At 36.6% G+C, this 19,012-nt stretch overlaps 1 protein-coding gene across 1 annotated transcript in view; it reads right to left on the bottom strand.

Moving 5' to 3' along the window:
• The window catches only part of PTPRQ (protein tyrosine phosphatase receptor type Q), a 253,770-nt gene that overhangs the window by 34,334 nt on the left and 200,424 nt on the right, over positions 1 to 19,012 (bottom strand). The window contains 1 exon segment of the mRNA XM_003405222.4: positions 11,479 to 11,607. Within this exon segment, the coding sequence (XP_003405270.2) occupies positions 11,479 to 11,607 (129 nt within the window).

Here is a 19,012-nt window from a genome sequence, read left to right on the forward strand (position 1 = left end):
TTTAACAGCTAAATAGAGTATGCGACACATACAAACTTAGAGATGGGCACATTTTTAATAGCACATGTTTGTCATGCACAACAAAGGAAGCACTGCAAAAATCACAAAAGGCATAATGAAATAAAATGAAGAACATAACTTTTTTGAAGTTTTAAATTTTAAACATTATTAAGGATGATTTTACTTTTTTTCCTTAAGTAAAGAATATTTATAAGATAATGTACTTTTTGAAGTAAAAGACAAATGATAGAAAACAATTGGATTGGAAAATGCGGCATACTGAATATTATGAAAATGATCTCAAAGGTTTGTGTTCAATGAAAAAAAAAGATGAGAAAAGAGGAAATATATTTAATAACAATACAAGAATTGGCAAAAAAACATCCTAGAGCAGGTATAACCAAGCAGAATGACAGAACCTCCATTAAGGTTGTGGGCGACCCCAAGCAGAAGGACATATCTCCCAGTTTCTCAAGGTATAACCTGGCAGAGCATCCCATCATCAAACGTGGTACCACAGTGACAACATAGCCATGACTGAGCAGAGTGTTGGTGGATAAACTGGCGGGCTACCAACACAACCCTAGAGTGATTCTCAGAAGGCAAACAGAGAATTCCTGATGCTAACTAGATAGATATGGAGATGGCTGAATGGGCTATTGAATCTGAAGAATCCTTGATTTGGTGACAGGAAGATACAGAATGCCTAAAAAGTGGAAGCCCTGGGAGTACCTCTGAATCAGCTGTGGGGACTGAGGCGGACAATCAATCCCTGTTGGAAAGAACTAACTAGTCCTCAGCAAAAACCACTGGGGGGCGGGGGGGAACATGGACTAGATCCTCACTACCCCAGCCTCACTTAGATGCCTCATGCCCCAACACTCCTAAGCCATGATGTTCCTTAGGAGTAGAAAAGGAAAGGGGCTTGTGCTGGACAAATCCTAATTAACTGAGTTTAAGGTAAAAATGACTGACTTATTTGAATTAGCCAGATCAATTTCCCTGTTACCACATGGAAATGAAAATTATTGAGCTACATGGCAATCATTTTTATAATAAAAGGGAACATTATTGTTTGTTATTGGCAAAATCCAAACACTATATCTGATTAAATGACAAGCTCATGGCTCACCTATTTAAGGGGAGATAAACTGCCGACCTATAGTGGAAAGATACCCTATTTTCCCAGAGGATCCAGGATTATTTGAGGCCGTACTTGCAAAATACTATTACTGGGATATCTGGAATCTAAAATAGATGCTAGTTTCTGGGCAAATAAGAATCAATACATGTTTGTGAAATCCCCACTAGACATTAAACATCAATAAAATACAAATGAGAAAGAAATAACTAAAGCACAATATTATTATTATTCACATCCTTGCTCTTCTTTCATTAATGATCTGTTTTTCATTTAGAATCTAGAAATAATTGATTTTTTTTTCCTTTAAGTCTCTTTTCCCAGAAAACTCTATAGGAAGTGCTTATAACTACCGTCATTTAAACTTTCTCTAAAGATAATAATTTTAAACCATAACTGGCTACCTATTGGGCTTGGGTGGTTATTTGTGAATTCTTGCCTAATAAAATATAATTTTCCTACTGGCTTCAAATATCTTCTCTAACAATTACCTGTTACATTATCTTGAGAAAATTGCTTAATTTTTCTGTGCCTAATTTTTAAAGTGGGGACATACATGCAACTCAAGCTCTTACATGTAATGGGCTTAGAAAAGTCACTGCTTTATTAGTAAACAATATATAAATATTAGTTACTATCATTAAAAAAAATTTTTTATCATTAGTATTAAAATTACTATTTCTAGTTTATTTTATATAAATCAAGCTCTTTCTACCCATGCTGTTCTAAAAATGATACTGATATAAAGGAAGAATTGTTTTTTGTTTCCAAAAGCATATTCTCTCTTAATTTTACTCAAAAATGGGTAGACTAAATTATGCTAAATTGAACAAGTTTTTCTATTTGATTCTTCCTAAAAAAAAAAAACAGGCTACTCCCATAAAGAGTGGCCACAGTTATCTAGACTTCAAATCCAAATCCCGTTTTCTAGTTCTCAATTCTTTGTCCCCCCAAAAATCTCTAATATAATGACTATAATAATTTATTTTTTACATAATCATGTGATACCATTTTGAATCATGCCCACTTTTCTGACATTGTTCCTTGCAACTCCTTCGTACAGTTTACACCATTCCAGGTGATGTCCCCATGACCAAAAACCCAAAACCAAACCCACTGCTGTCAAGTCAATTCCAATTCATAGTGACCCTATAGGACAGAGTAGAACTGCCCTGTAGAGTCTCTAAGAAATGCCTGGTAGATTCAAACTACAGACCTTTTGGTTAGCAGGTGTTGCTCTTAACCACTACGCCACCAGGGTTTTACCAAACTTACTGATTACTTAATATCTTACTCAAATATTAACTTATCCATGGACTTTACCCTATTTTATTGCAAAGAAAATCATTTCTTCTGTGAAATCAAATTTCTAAGGACAAATTGCCTTCTACCTTGTTTTATGGCTACTTAAGTACATGGCAGAAACCCTGGTGGCGTAGTGGTTAAGTGCTACAGCTGCTAACCAAGAGGTCAGCAGTTCAAATCCACCAGGCACTCCTTGGAAACTCTATGGGGCAGTTCTACTCTGTCCTATAGGGTTGCTGTAAGTCAGAATTGACTCGAAGGCAGTGGGTTTTGGTTTAAGTACATGGTGGCATAGTGGTTAAAACCAAAAGGTCAGCAGTTCAAATCCACCAGCCATTCCTTGGAAACCCTATGGGGCAACTGGACTCTGTTCTATAGAGTCACTGTGAGTCAGAATCGACTGGACAGCAATGGGTTTGGTTTAGGTTATACTTGAGGGCAGGGACGGGATTCACACTTGGATTAGTCCGGATCAATAATAACTTTACTCATAGTAGGCATTGAATAAATCATTGTTAAATATACATTTTTGGATGAATTCAGACTATGATACATAGTGAGCTAAGTATAAGTGTTCTGGCTATTATAAGAGAATAGCTGAATTTAATGACATTTTCCACTAAAATAGTTGTAAATTCTCAGGAAGCCCTAACTCAAAGCTTTAGATAAGTAGATTCATCAATAAACTATATAAGTCTAAACACCATATCAAGTTACCTAACCTAAACCACCTAACAGGTGCTTGACACTTTAAGTTAGGAAATTAGATACAAGAACAATAAATTCATTCTTGCCTATCTAAGTGATAAAGAAATCGGCATCAAATTAATTCAAAAAAAAAAAAAAAAAAGAAGTGGCATCTGTTTTGTCATTATTTTCTTTTGTATTAATCTACCCAAACCTGTTCGTTTTATGTAATCTGTTGCTCAAATATGTGTTCATATAGTGTAAGAAGCAACATTTCAAATAGTCTAATTGTACACAATTATTCAATCTATGCAGCTAACAAGAAGTTTATATCAAAATTATGTGTGAATTGAAACTTCAAATAGTTATCTGGAAAGCTCAAATTGAGAGCACACTCTGGCATTAATTACCTATTTCAAATAAAAATGAGATTCTGGTTGTTGATGTTGTTTGTACTATCATAGCATTGCTTTGATTCTTAGCCTCATGTCGTATGGGTGTATTTATCTCTTAGGCATTGGCTGTGTTCTAAACCTTTTTTTCTTCCCCCTTTGAGGTTTTCAAGGTTTATTTTTAAACAGTTAAAAAAATATATTAACTTGGACAATTTATACAGGGAATTGGAAAAGAAGGCAGACCATAATTTGAAGAAAATGCATTATCAGTGATGAGGTAATTAAACTCCTTACAGAGAAAATGATTTGGATAGACAGTCATAAAAAGAAAAAAAAAAAAACTCAGAAATTAATATGCATGAAAATCAACAACGCTATTTCAGAAGGATGACTATTTTCAAATAGATCAAGTGATTCAGGGAAACACTCAAATTCAAATAGCGAACTTATTTTTATTAACATTTAAAAAATTGTTAAGTGGAAAGCATTTTTTAGACTGGTTTGGTACTCTTATTCACTTAAAATAATAAAGTTTACTGTTAGATTATATTGAGATCATTAGCGTATAAATTAATTTGAGAATTGCCCAGACTCCAATAAGATAACTAATCAATTTCCAATATAAAGGGCTAAACACTTTTTATTATATGAATCTTAGCTGTCTTAAACCCTATGTCCTTTTGTTGAAAAGGGTATTATTTCAAGCCTGGGCTCATTTTTAAAAGTCTATCAAAAACTTAAATTCCACTCAGATTACTCTTGATAGATCCAGAGAGAAACCATTTATTTATGTTGGCAGTGGTGACTGAAGACCATATTGTCACAGAGACTCAGCTTTCCCTCCAGGTCAATTAGTTGAAATCTATAGGGAATTAAAATACAGTCCAAATAGAGAGCTATAGATGATAGCCTGTAGATGAGCAGCTTAAATCAGCATTACCCCTGGCATAGGACAAATTGAGAAACTCTATTTTTTTCTATTTAACCAGTTAAGTTAGGTTAAAGAGAAAAAAAAATTCAAATTCTGTTGCCTTGACATAAAAATATGTATTTGGTATGCCATGATATGTATTTACCATTTAAGTAACATTTTTGTGAAGAGTCTATACCCTGGATAAAATATATGAATTACATACATATTTTTATAAAATACTGAATGTGAGTTTTTAGTTTAACTAGTTCATCAGATCACTAATTTTTTTTTGGAATTTACCTCTATTTCTACAAGGATATTCTCTTACTTATCCAAAGCATCTATCTACTGAAATGCTTTCAAGGGTCTTTTACTTTTTGTCCTTTCCTCTTATCTTTTTTTGTCCTAGGCTTTAAGAACCTTTCTCATTCTTTTACCAAATGACCAATAATTGTTTTCATGACCCTCAATATAAATTTCACAACGTTATGCTAGCCAAAGATTAGTATTATGCATCCGATTGTAAAGCTTCACATCTGAATACCATCTGAATAAGTGAGTAAAGTAACACTTTTCTCATTTGATTAGAAAAATAATCTATTAGGGATGTCTAAGTATTTTTTAGAAACCCCAGTGGCCTAGTGCTACGGCTGCTAACCAAAAGGTAGGCAGTTTGAATCCACCAGGCGTTCCTTGGAAACTATGGGGCAGTTCTACTCTGTCCTGTAGGGTCGCTAGGAGTTGGAATAGACTTGATGGCAATAGGTTTGTTTTTTTTTTGTTGTTTGTTTTTAAGTATTTTCTCAATACGTCTCCTTGTACTTGTAAAGACAAAATTATGTTTAGAAGGAGTATTAGCTATTTCAAGGGCAGCTCATGGAGCTAACGTCCCTTCCGTTTTCATCACAGTACTTGCAGTGCCTGAAACAGTGCCTGACGCTTGGTAGGTGTTCAATTGATATTTTTTATTGATTTACTCAAACAAGGCAAAGTGACCTATTAGATAGAGATGGAAAAGCAACATTACTGTTGATGTCAAATAGCTAAGGTAAGATTCCCAGGGTGGCAGAAGTTGAATTTTTCTTATTAAGCCTCTCGACATTAGTACATTTGGAAATAAATTCTTGACACATTTTATTTCATCGGTCACGTACTCTAAATTTAAAATTATGGACATAAGCTTAGCTACTTCAGGGGCATAGGGTAGAAGTAATAGATAGAACGAAGAGTGTGTGTGACAAGGTGGGAAAGGTTCTTGGTGAGGACAGGGTGAATTAACCAGTAGGCACAGTATGCACCAGCTTGCATTGAGCAAGGTACACATGGGCTTCATTGTACTATTTGCTAATCTGTGCTGATTAATTTCACATGGGTTTCACCACATCTTTGACATGGTGGGGGACAGGTGAAATTGTGCACTTCAGGTTGGTGGGAAGGCACAATTGGGCCGGTGTGTACCTTTCGTATTGGGTAATCTGGGCCTGGTGAGGATTTAATGAAGAGCAGACAGGTGACAAAAAAAAAAAAAAAAAAACAAGCCCACTGTGGTGGAGTCAATTCTGACTCATAGTGACCCTGCAGGACAGAGCAGAACTGTCCCATAGAGCTTCCAAGGCTGTAGACCGCCACATCTTTCTCCCACGGAACGGCTGGTGGGTTTGAACTGCCAAACTTTCAGTTAGCAGCCACTTGGACTAACATGATTTATGTGTAAGTATTCTATAAAAGCTCTGATGAACCCAAACTACTAAGTTAGCTCTTTCAAGGTAAGGGCTCTGACTGAGCAGGCCATTATTCATTGACTGCAGGAAAGAGAATTTAGTGATGGATTAGAGACAGTGAGGGTTCTGCAAAAATGAAGGGAGTTTGCCCTCATGTATTTATGGCATAAAGCAAAGAAATTAAATAAAATCTGTTTTATGATGAAGAAGAAAGATCACTTGTGAGACTGGAATGCTGAGAGGTCAGCTTTGAGTGCTGGTTGGAAACGGATATTTTATGTATTATATAATCACTTAAATCTTTAGTTCAGCAGCATCTTACTTTGACAAATGTTTGCATCCAATCCTACAAGTCCTCTGAGAAAAAATATGCATTTTCATGAAACTATTTTAATTCTGTCAATGGAAAACCTAGCAATTAACTAAGCTAAAGTAAAGCAAGGTTACCTATGATTCTAAAATGCTCAGTGTGCCTGGATTAGGAAAATAGGCCTGAATTCCCGTTGTATTCATGCTGAGGACTATACATTGTCAACCAGAATGTCAGAAGTCTTGGCCCCATCCAGGCCTGTGCCTAATGCAGACTGGCTCCTCTTGTGGATTTGGAATTTTGTAATCAAATGCATTTCCCTTCTCCACCCCCATTCATATTTTTGCATGAATAAACTATCTTTTGGGTATTCAGTCAATTGCTAGTGTCTTTGCTAAGGCTGACATTTCAATATGCTATTCTCAGAATGTATAAAGTAATTTTTGAGCCAGAATATAAATGGCATTTCTGAACATCAAGAGAGTGCCTAGAAGCATGCAGTTGGCTACCCAATGGTCCAGGTAAAGTTAAGGCTCCATGAATATATCACTCTGCGTAGGCACCAGAGTCAGGAAATGGGGAATGGCATCATTTCTGTCCCCACAGATTACCACCTAGAGTGGCAGAAATGAGTTTGTATGAAGCATGAACCCAGACTCTACCTGTCAGATGGAGAACTCAGCTCTTGTGTCATGGTAAAAATAGAACAATACATGTTTGAGGAAATCTGGGTGAAAACTTATTTTACTATCAAAGCTAACACACTATGAGAACACAGCAAATTTTCAGGACATGCACATTATGAATTAATGTTCATTTTGGTAAGATTAACTATACCATATCAATAGCATGCAGTATTATAGAGGACACACGGTAAGTAGAAAGTAAAACTTTTTCTTGGCTTTGGGAAAAAAGAGCACATTTAACAACAAGGTGCTCAAGAATCGCGTAGTTTAATATATATAGCACACCACCTGACGAGGTTAAAATAATCACAGCAGAGCTCTGCATCACCACAGTAACTTACTGGATGACAAAAATCTCCTTGCGTCTAAAGAAAAATGAAGAGTATCTGGAAGTAAAGATCCATTATTTATTTAGTATACGGGCACACTGAATTATATGCGACTGCTACTACAGTAACATGAGCATTACATATCTTAAACTTCATTCTACTTGCGGGACGTTTCTTAGATTCTAGATTCATTTATTTTTGCTATTTCTTGCAAAGAGTTTAAATTTAGGACAAAAGTAGAATTAATAACCAGGATCCACCAAAGAATTAATAGCAATTAAAAGGCATACTGTTTTACAAAGGATTTCGTGCACAGTTATAAGGTTATGTATCCTTATTAAAGCTACAATAAGAATTGCACTGCTAAAGGTTTTCTAGTTTCTATAAGTTTGTACTGACACTAAAATACTCTTACTTCTTTCCCCCACATGGCTAAAGAATAAATCAGAAAAGCTGTCCTTTCTTTAGAATTATCATCAGCATAAAAAATGCTGCTGGAGATGGGTACCGTGGCTTCTAGTCTGCTTTAGATGATTTTCATTATTTTACCTAGCATGCACAAACATACACAAATAGGTGTATTTTGTACGTCGGAATCAAACAGACCTGGGCTAGTATCTTGCTCTCCTGCTTACTAACTGCATGAGCTTGGACAGTTACTTAACCTCTCCAAGCATCAGCTTTCTCATCTGTAAAATGAGGATATGAGTTCTTACCATATAGGGTTAATTATTGATTAAATATTCTTCTTTTATCATTTTTAACAGAAATGTGAAGACATACAGCACTGAAGGAAAATTTCAAGCTCAATTTAGCAAGAATAAAGCAGTTAGGTTGAAAGGAAAAGGACATGCCTAAGCCTGGATTAAACCCTCTGCTGTTGAGTCGATTCTGACTCATAGCGACCCTATAGGACAGAGTAGAACTCCTCATAGAGTTTCCAAGACTGTAATCTTTACAGAAGCAGATTGCCACATCTTTCTCCTGCAGAGCAGCTGTTGGTTTTGAACTGCTGACCTTTAGGTAAGCAGCCAAGCGCTTAACCACTGTGCCACCAGGGCTCCCTAAGCCTCCATTAGGAAGAGTTTATGTCAGATGGTGGATATAAAGGAAATTATCTAAATTCTTTCCTGAAGATAAAAAAGACATAGATGTAAGTTACCCAAAAACTTAGGAAGATGACATAAACTCTCTGGTTTTCTTCACTTCCAGAATCTACCACCTGTCTTTAGGGTTCTCTTTCATCAGGCCTGTTTGGTTTTGAATGGGTTTAGCTCTTCCAGCACCTCAAAGACAGGTGAAGACTGTCAATGTCCCCTGAAGGACAGCCCCTGTGCACACAGCAAACTACAGAACTGTTAGTTACTATTTTTTTCTAGTCTTAGTGTCTAGTATATTAGTGACTTTCTCAACATGAAAAATCTTGAATAAATAGTAATGTTGAAAATAGATCTCCATAGTGAAGAGTTAATACTTAAGCTACTCAATTTGTTATTTTAATGAATTTCTATAATAAATTCAGCAAAACAAATTATTATATGCCATTGGAATTGCAAACAAGTACGTTTACAGCCATGAATACCAGAGTATTAACAAAAGAGAAAGTAAAAAGCATGGAAACTAAAGTTTCCAATTTTGCTATTATTATAGGTAATATATACCACTTTGTGCAAAAATAAATATATATATAAATATTTGAAAGACACGTCTATATCCTTGTGCAAATAAAGCAATATATAAATAAGTAAACATGGAAGTAGGGAAATAAATACTGAGGAGTCAAGGTTAAATAAGGCAGTCCCTGAATTATAAATACCTCATCTATAAACAATTTGTATATACTTTGCCCAGCTTTTCCATTATCTGAAACTTCTCTGCAGCTGCCATGGCAGTCACTGTAAAAAATACTTACAGTGTCTCGCTAATAGCTATGCTCCGAAGGGGAGGAGGGGTAAGCTGTGAACACAGACAGAGCTTAAGAGGATCTGACCTCACCACAGTGTCTTTATAGGCTGGCCTGCTTAGTAGCCTCCTTCATAAAGACTGCTTTCCCCTATACTTTTTTTTTTTTTACTTTATTGTGTTATATCTCCCAAAGATCTACTTATTAAGGGCTTTGTGTGGGGGGGTGGGAGGAGGTGGGAGGGTGGAGGGAGTAAATATTCTTTAAAAAAAAAATGACAATATTCCAAAAGTGTTATGTATTCTTCTTTTTGGTATGAACAGACAAAACCAAATTGTCCAAAGAGCTAAAATTAATTGCACTGAGAGGTTTTAAGTTTGATTCCTTATAAAGCAAAGGGCTAGGATCCCGGGCCTGTAGAGGGGGTATAAGGTGTTGATGAAGGACTGCAGAAAGGGAGCTGGGATGGTACTACTGAAATTTACTTGACTCACAGAGGGGGAAGGAGAAGAAACACTTCCTTTCACTCTGCAGAATGATCCTTGTAGGACTGAAAACACAGGCTTGTACTAGTTATGTGCTAACGTACCTACAGTATCTTTAACTTGACTTTGGTGTGTTATCCTGGGAATTAATTGACCTTTTATAGATAACATTTCTTATGGGGAAAACTATGTAATATTTATGGGTAATATTTAATCATCTAAGACATGTACCTTTGGAACACTATCCATTTGTGGATGGGAACAGCCTATATTAGAATACGAACAAAGATAAACATCTAAATGTTAAAGAAAATAAGTTTTCATACACAACAAACCAAATTTCCTTGCAATTTAATGATGACACTGATTCATTTTCATTTTGTAGCATTTAGAAGGACCCTCCTTATCAGATGACACTTCCTTCCACAGCAGGTATTGGATACTTTTAGACATAGTGGAAACACACTTGCAAAGCTAATCTATTCAGTAAAGACCAGCTTAGGTAAATGACAATTACAAATGTCTAATTCCTTTTTAAATCCAAGTCCTTTGATACCATATATTTTTAAAAATTAAAAATAATTTTTAAAAGGTCAACAGAGCTGTGCTGCAAGAATTTGAAACAATTGTGTTGTGCTTATAAACATCATAAACTAGAAATTATAAGAATCTAAAATTTTTAAGATAGACTGATGATAGTTTTCATTAAGCACTGGGTGAAGTATCTCAATAGATAGCCAAAAAAAAACAAACTCGCTGCTGTCGAGTGATTCTGACTCACAGTGACCCTACAGGACACAGTAGAACTGCCCCATAGGGTTTCCAAGGAGTGCCTGGTGGATTCGAACTGCTTACCTTTTGGTTAGCAGCCAAAGCTCTTAACTGTGGTTTCCATCTTAATAGACAGGAGTTTAAAATAGGAGTTTAAATGAAGTTCCAATATTTTGAATAATTTACAATGTTTTAAAAAGATTTAGGATTATTTATTCTTTAAAATTGAGCACTTTACCATTTCCAATACATACTAATGACACACATATTCAGTTTGCGTCTTTCTACTTTTCCTCCTGAAGGTAAATTTTCCTTTGTATTTAATTTTTAAATATTAGGCATTTAAAACAAATGAAGATGTCAATGCATAATCTGGACTTTTTATATCATTTTATACTGAAACAAGGAGCTATAAGAAAGTATTTTGTGAAAATGGTATCAACAATTACTATCAAGTAGTTATAAATTTAATTTATTTAAACCTGCAATAAATGTGTAGACACTTCTGGATAGTTTGATGTAAAAACACTACCGTATGGAAAAATTATTAAACAGTTCAAAAAATTAATGTGTAAAAATACTTGTCTCAGAAATAAAAGCTTTATTGAACATTATAGTGTGAGGCTCATGTTGAACTTGAAATACTGAGAAGATTAAGTGATTCTCTGAATACCAGTGAGAAGTGTGTAGAAGACGGAGGTCACCCTTTGAAAGAAGATCTCTGTGACCTGTGTAAATAGGAGACCCGCAAACACTTCAACAAGCATAGGTCAGAATAGGGTCATGGCTTCTGTCTCTCTGGACCAGTGCTGGACCAGGGGACTGTGCTCACCGTGTTATTCTCTCGTCCTTCAGTTCCAGGTCTGCCACCGTGATGAACTGATCCAGCTTGAATTTAGTGTCGATAATTTCTGCATCCCGAGGAGAGTATGTGCCACCTTCTTTCTGCTTCTGTCGAATCCTAAAACAAGGGTGGTAAACCCAAGAAGGCAATGTCATAGAAAGCGTATGAAATTACATTTAGTATTTCCCTTCCTTCTTCCCTTCCTCCTTCCCCCCCTCCCTTCCTTCCCTCTTTCTTTCTCTTTTAACTAAAGACATTTAGTTAAATAATTTTTGTTGGGTTCACTTTTCTGAATGTGTTGCAAATTCAGTTAAATAATCTTTGTTGGATTCACTTCTCTGAATATGTCGCAAATTTATAGCTACCCAATTATTTTTCCTGCTTTGATTCCATAGAGCCTGTTCTACATTTCTTACATGTTATTTGGTTGAGGTTACGGATTTTATGAAAATTAGTTGATCAAAGCCTGACTCACTGACACATTTAAACTATACAGCAATATAGACTGATGCTATGAGCTTGTTTCTGGCAGTCTCACGGATTGTCATGAAAGGGAAGTATGCCGTAATGGAAATAGCTCAGTGCTACCAACATCAATGCTAAAAAATAATGCTTCATTGTTTTTACATAAATGAAACATTTCTACATACACGAAAACATATAAAAATGCTTTTAAATTGTCTCATTGAATTTTTATAACAATATTTTGATATATGTGATATTATCTTTATCTACAATCAGAAAACTCAGGTTCAAAAATAAGAGTCACAAGACTAGCAAAAAATAGAGCGGAAAGTCAAATCAAAGTATTTTTATTTGAAGACTTTACATGCTTATTTCACTATGACATCATACAGTATATTAAAAACTGATATTTTTTCTTTCATATTTCAAATATTTACTATTTCTTGTAAGTTAGGTATTGAGGATGACATAAAAAGTATAAAATGTGGTCTCCCAAGGATATTACTATATAGATAAGAGGCAGGACCTAAATGTAGAAATATCATAAAAGGAGAAAAAAGATTCAATTTACGACTCACAAGACAGTATCCAATTTACAAAATAAATTCTATAAGTAGTTACAACTCTTAGTATTTGTTGTTGTTGTTGTTAGGAGCCATCAAGTCACTTCTGACTAATAGTGACCCTATGTACCACAGAATGAAACACTACCTGGTGGTCCTGTGCCATTCTCATAATCGTTGTTATGCTTGAACCCATTGTTGTAGCCAGTGTCAATGCATCTCATCGAGAGGCTTCCTCTTTTTCTATGACCTTCTACTTTACCAAGCATGATGTCCTTCTCCAGGGACTGATCCCTCCTGATAGCATGTCCAAAGTATGTGAGACAAAGTCTTGCCATTCTCAATTCTAAGGAGCATTCTGGCTGTACTTCTTTCAAGACAGATTTCTTTGTTTCTCTGGCATTCCATGGTATATTCAGTATTATTCAACACCATAAGTCATATGCATAATTCTTCTTCAGTCTTCCTTATTCACTGTCCAGCTTTCGCACGCATATGAGAGGATTAAAAATACCATGGCTTGAGTTAGGGGCACCTTAGTCCTCAAGATGACATCTTTGTTTCTTAACACCTTAAAGAGGTATTTTGCAGCAGATTGCCCAACGCAATACGTTATTTGACTTTATGACTGCTACTTTTATGGGTGTTGACTGTGGGTGCGAGCAAAATGAAATCCTTGACAACTTCGATATTTTATTGATCCAGTTGTATTTTTGTTTTCTTTATATTGAGGTGTAATCCATACGGAACGCTGTAGTCTTTGATCTTCATCAGTAAGTGCTTCAAGGCTGCTTTGCTTTCAGCAAACAAGGTTGTGTCATATGCATATTGCAGGTTGTTAACTACCTTCCTCCAATTCTGATGTTGTGTTCTTCTTCATGTAGACAACCTCTGGGATTATTTCCTCAGTATACAGATTAAATAAGTACGGTGAAAGGATACAATCTCGACACATATCTTTCCTGATTTTAAATCAAGCAGTATCCTATTATTCTGTTTGAATGACTGTCTCTTGGTCTATGTACAGGTTCCACATGAACACAATTAAGTGTTCTGGAATTCCCATTGTTTGCAATGTTATCCATAAATTGTTATGATCCACACAGACGAATGGTTTTCCATAGTCAATAAAGCAAAGGTAAACATTTTCATGGTATTCTCTGCTTTCAGCCAGGATCCATCTGATATTAGCAATGATATCCTTCATTCCCCATCCTCTTCTGAATCCAGCTTGAATTTCTGGCAGTTCCTTATCAATGTAATGCTGCAGTTGTTTTTGAATTATCTTCAGCATAATTTTACTTGCATGTGGTATTAATGATATTGTTGTTGTTAGGTGCCATAGAGTTGGTTCTGACTCACAGCGACCCTATGCATAACTGAATGAAACACTGCCCAGCCCTGAGCCATCCTTACAATCGTTATGCTTGAACTCACTGTTGCAGCCACTATGTCAATCCACCTTGTCGAGGGTCTTCCTCTTTTCTACTGACCCTGTACTCTGCCAAGCACGATGTCCTTCTCCAGAGACTGATCCCTCCTGACAACATGTCCAAAGTATGTAAGATGCAGTCTCACCATCCTTGCTTCTAAGAAGCATTCTGGTTGTACTTCTTCTAGACAGATTTGTTCATTCTTTTGGCCATCTATGGTATATTCAACATTCTTTGCCAACACCACAATTCAAAGGCGTCAGTACTTCTTTGGTCTTCCTTATTCATTGTACAGCTTTCACATGCATATGATGCAATTGAAAATACCATGGCTTGGGTCAGGCGCACCTTAGTCTTCAAGGTGACGTCTTTGCTCTTCAACACTTTAAAGAGGTCCTTTGCAGCAGATTCACCTAATGCGATGTGTCATTTGATTTCTTGACTGCTGCTTCCATGGCTGTTGATTGTGTATCCAAGTAAAATGAAATCCTGGACAACTTCAGCCTTTTCTCCGTTTATCAAGATGTTGCTCATTGGTCGAGTTGTGAAGATTTTTGTTCCCTTTGTTTTGAGGTGCAATTCATACTGAAGCCTGTGGTCTTTGATCTTCATTAGTAAGTGCTTCAAGTCCTCTTCACTTTCAGCAAGCAAGGTTGTGTCATCTGCATAATGCAGGTTGTTAATGAGTCTTTCTCCAATCTTGATGCCCCATTCTTCTTCATATAGTCCAGTTTCTCATAGTATTTGTTCAGCATACAGATTGAATAAAAAAAGGGAAAAGAATACAACCCTGACGCACACCTTTCCTGACTTTAAACCATCAGTATCCCCTTGTTCTGTCTGAACGACTGCCTCTTGATCTACGTAAAGGTTCCTCATGAGCACAATTAAGTGTTCTGGAATTCCCATTCTTCCCAATGTTATCCATAATTTGTTATGATCCACAGTCAAATGCCTTTGAATAGTCAATGAAGCAAAGGTAAACATCCTTCTGGTATTCTCTGCATTCAGCCAGGATCCATTTGACATCAGCAATGATATCCCTGGTTCCACATCCTCTTCTGCAACAGGCCTGAATTTCTGGCAGTTTCCTGTCAATACACTGCTGCAGCCGTTTTTGAATGATCTTCAGCAAAATTTTGCTTGCGTGTGATATTAATGATATTGTTCTATAATTTCCACATTCGGTTGGATCACCTTTCTTGGAAATAGGCATAAATATGAATCTCTTCCAGTCAGCTGGCCAGGAAGTTGTCTTCCATATTTCTTGGCATAGACGAGTGAGCACCTCCAGTGCTGCATGTTTGTTGAAACATCTCGATTGCTATTCCATCAATCCCTGGAGCCTTGTCTTTTGCCAATGCCTTCAGGGCAGCTTGGACTTCTTCCTTCAGTACCATTGGTTCCTGATCATATCCCACCTCTTGAAATTGTTGAACATCGACTAATTCTTTTTGGTATAATGACTCTGTGTATTCCTTCCTTCTTCTTTTGGAATATTCATTTAATATTTTCCCCATGGAATCCTTCACTATTGCAACTCGAGGCTTGAATTTTTTCTTCAGTTCTTTCAGTTTGAGAGAAACACCAAGTGTGTTCTTCTCTTTTGGTTTTCCATCTCTAGCTCTTTGTGCATGTCATTATAATACTTTGTCTTCTCGAGATGCCCTTTGAAATCTTCCGTTCAGTTCTTTTACTTCATCAATTTTTCCTTTTGCTTTAGAAGCTCGATGTTCAATAGCAAGTTTCAGAGTCTCCTCTCACATCCATCCTGGTCTTTTCTTTCTTTCCCTGTCTTTTCAATGACCTCTTGCTTTCTTCATGTATGATGTCCTTGATGTCATTCTTCAACTTGTCTGGTCTTCGGTCACTGGTGTTCAATGTGTCAGATCTATTCTTCAGATGGTCTCTAAATTCAGGTGGGATGTACTCAAGGTCATATTTTGGCTCTCGTGGACTTGCTCTGATTTTCTTCAGTTTCAGCTTGAACTTGCATATGAGCAATTGATGGACTGTTCCGCAGTCGGCCCCTGGCTTTGTTCTGACTGATGATATCGAGCTTTTCCATCGTCTCTTTCCACAGATGTAGTCAATTTGATTTCTCTGTGTTCCATCTGGTGAGGTCCACGTGTATAAAAAAATAGTCACTGTTTATTTTGGTGAAAGAAGGTATTTGCAATGAAGAAGTCATTGGTCTTGCAAAATTCTATCATTTGATCTCCGGCATTGTTTTTATCACCAAGGCCATATTTTCCAAGTACTGATCCTTTTTCTTTCTTTCCAACTTTCACAGTACAATCGCCAGTAATTATTAATGCATCTTGATTGCATGTTCGATCAATTTCAGGCTGCAACAGCTGATAAAAATCTTCTATTTCTTTGTATTTGGCCCTAGTGGTTGGTTATAAATTTGAATAATAGTCGTATTAACTGGTCTTCCTTGTAGGCGTATGGATATTATCCTATCACTGACAGTGTTGTACTTCAGGATAGATCTTGAAACGTTCTTTTTTATGATGAATGCAACACCATTCCTCTTCAAGTTGTCATTCCCAGCATAGTAGACTATATGATCGTCTGATTCGAAATGGCCAATACCAGTCCATTTCAGCTCACTAATGCCTAGGATATTGATGTTTATGCATTCCATTTCATTTTTGACAATTTCCAATTTTCCTAGATTCATACTTCGTATATTCCAGGTTCCAATTATTAGTGGCTGTTTGCAGCTGTTTCTTCTCATTTTGAGTCGTGCCACATCAGTGAATGAAGGTCCCAAAAGCTTTAGTTCATCCACATCATTAAAGTCAACTCTACTTTAAGGAGGGAGCTCTTCCCCAGTCATCTTTTGAGTGCCTTCCAACCTGGGGGGCTCATCTTCCAGCACTATATCAGACAATGTTCTGCTGCTATTCATAAGGTTTTCACTGGCTAATGCTTTTAAGAAGTAGGCTGCCAGGTCCTTCTTCCTAGCCTGTCTTAGCCTGGAAGCTCAGCTGAAACCTGTCCCCTATGGGTGACCCTGCTGGTATCTGAATACTGGTGGCATAGGTTCCAGTAATGATATAGGTCCATAATTTCCGCATTCTGTTGAATCACCTTTCTTTGGAACAGGCATGAATATGGACCTCTTCCATTTGGTTGGCCAGGTAGCTGTCTTCCAAATTTCTTGGCACAGATGAGTGAGTGCTTCCAGCATTGCATCTGTTTGTTGAAACATCTCAATTGATATTTCCTCAATTCCTGCAGGCTTGTTTATGCCAATGCTTTCAGTGCAGCTTAAACACCCGTTGCTGTTGAGTCAATTCTGTCTCATAGGAAGCCCTGGTAGGACAGTGGTTAAGAGTTTGGCTGCTAATCAAAAGATCAGCAGTTCAAATCCACCAGCTGTTCTTTGGAAACCCTATAAGGCAGTTCTACTCTGTCCTATAGGGTTGCTATGAATTGCAATCTACTTGAAGGCAACTTTTTTTTTTTTTTAGTGCAGCTTAAAATTATTCCTTCAGTAGCATCAGTTCTTATTCATATGCTACCTTCTGAAATGGTTGAACATTGGTCAATTCTTTTTCTTGCAGTGGCTCTGTGTATTCCTTCCATCTTCTTTTGAAGATTTTGAAGTTTCCTGTGTCATTGAATTTTTTGCCCATAGAATCCTTCAGTATTGCCACTTCAAGCTTGAATTTTGCCTTCAGTTCTTTCAATTTGAAAAATACTGAGCGTATTCTTCCCTTTTGGTTTTCTAACTCCACGTTTTTGCACATTTCATTGTAATACTTTCTCTTCTTGAACTGCCCTCTGAAATCTTCTGTTCAGCTCTTTTATTTCATCTTTTCTGTCTTTCACTTTACATTCAAGAGTAAGTTTCTGAGTCTCTTCTGATATCCATTTTGGTCTTTTTTTTATGTCTTTTTAATGACCTTTTGATTTCTTCAAGTATGATGTCCTTCATGTCATCCACAACGCGTCTGGTCTTTGGTCATTAGTGCCCAATGCATGAAATCTATTCTTGAGGTGATCTCTAAGTTCAGGTGTGTTATACTCAAGGTTGTACTTTGGCTCTTGTTGACTTTTAATTTTCTTCAGCTTCAACTTGAACTTGCATATGAGTAACTGATGGTCTGTTTGGCAGTTGGCCTCTGGCCTTGTTCTGACTGATGATATCCAGCTTCTCCATCATCTCTTTCCAGAGATGTAGTCGATTTGATTCCTGTGTATTTCAGCCAACAAGGTCCATGCATATAGTCGCTGCTTATACTGATGAAAAAGGGTATTTCTCATGAATAGGTTGTTGGTTTTGCAAAATTCTATCACTGGATCTCTAGCGTCATTTCTATCAGCAAGGCCATATTTTCCAACTTCTGATCTTTATTTTGTTTCCAACTTTTGCATTCCAATCACCAGTAATTATCAATGCATCTTGATTGCATGTTTAATCAATTTCAGACAGGAGAAGTTGGTAAAAATCTTTGATTTCTTCATCTTTGGCATTCATCATTGGTGTGTATATTTGAAAAACAGTCATATTAACTGGTCTTCCTTGTAGGCATATGGATATTATCCTACCGCTGACACCATTGTACTTCAGGGTAGATCTTGAAATGTTCTTTTTAACAATGAGTGGGACACAGTTCCTCTTCAATTTGTCATTCCCTGCATAGTAGGGAATATGATTGTCTGATTCAAAATGGCCAATACCAGTCCATTTCAGCTCACTAGTGCTTAGGATATTGATCTTAAAACATATCATTTCATTTTTGACAACTTCCAATTTTCCTAGTTTCATACTTTGTACATTCCATGTTCTGATTATGAATGGATGTTTGCAGCTATTTCTTCTAAATTTAAGTTGTGCCACATCAGCCAACAAAGATCCCGAAAGCCTGCCTCCATCCCGATCATTAAGATTGACGCTGCTTTGAGAAGGAAGCTCTTCCCCAGTTGTATTTTGAGTGCCTTCCAACCTGAAGGGCTCATCTTCTATACTATATCAGACAATGTTCTGCTGTTATTTATAAGGTTTTCACTGGCCAGTTTTTTTCAGAAGTAGATTGCTGGGTCCTT

The sequence above is a fragment of the Loxodonta africana genome, chromosome 4 (assembly GCF_030014295.1).
Source record: "Loxodonta africana isolate mLoxAfr1 chromosome 4, mLoxAfr1.hap2, whole genome shotgun sequence".
Taxonomy (NCBI): domain Eukaryota; kingdom Metazoa; phylum Chordata; class Mammalia; order Proboscidea; family Elephantidae; genus Loxodonta; species Loxodonta africana.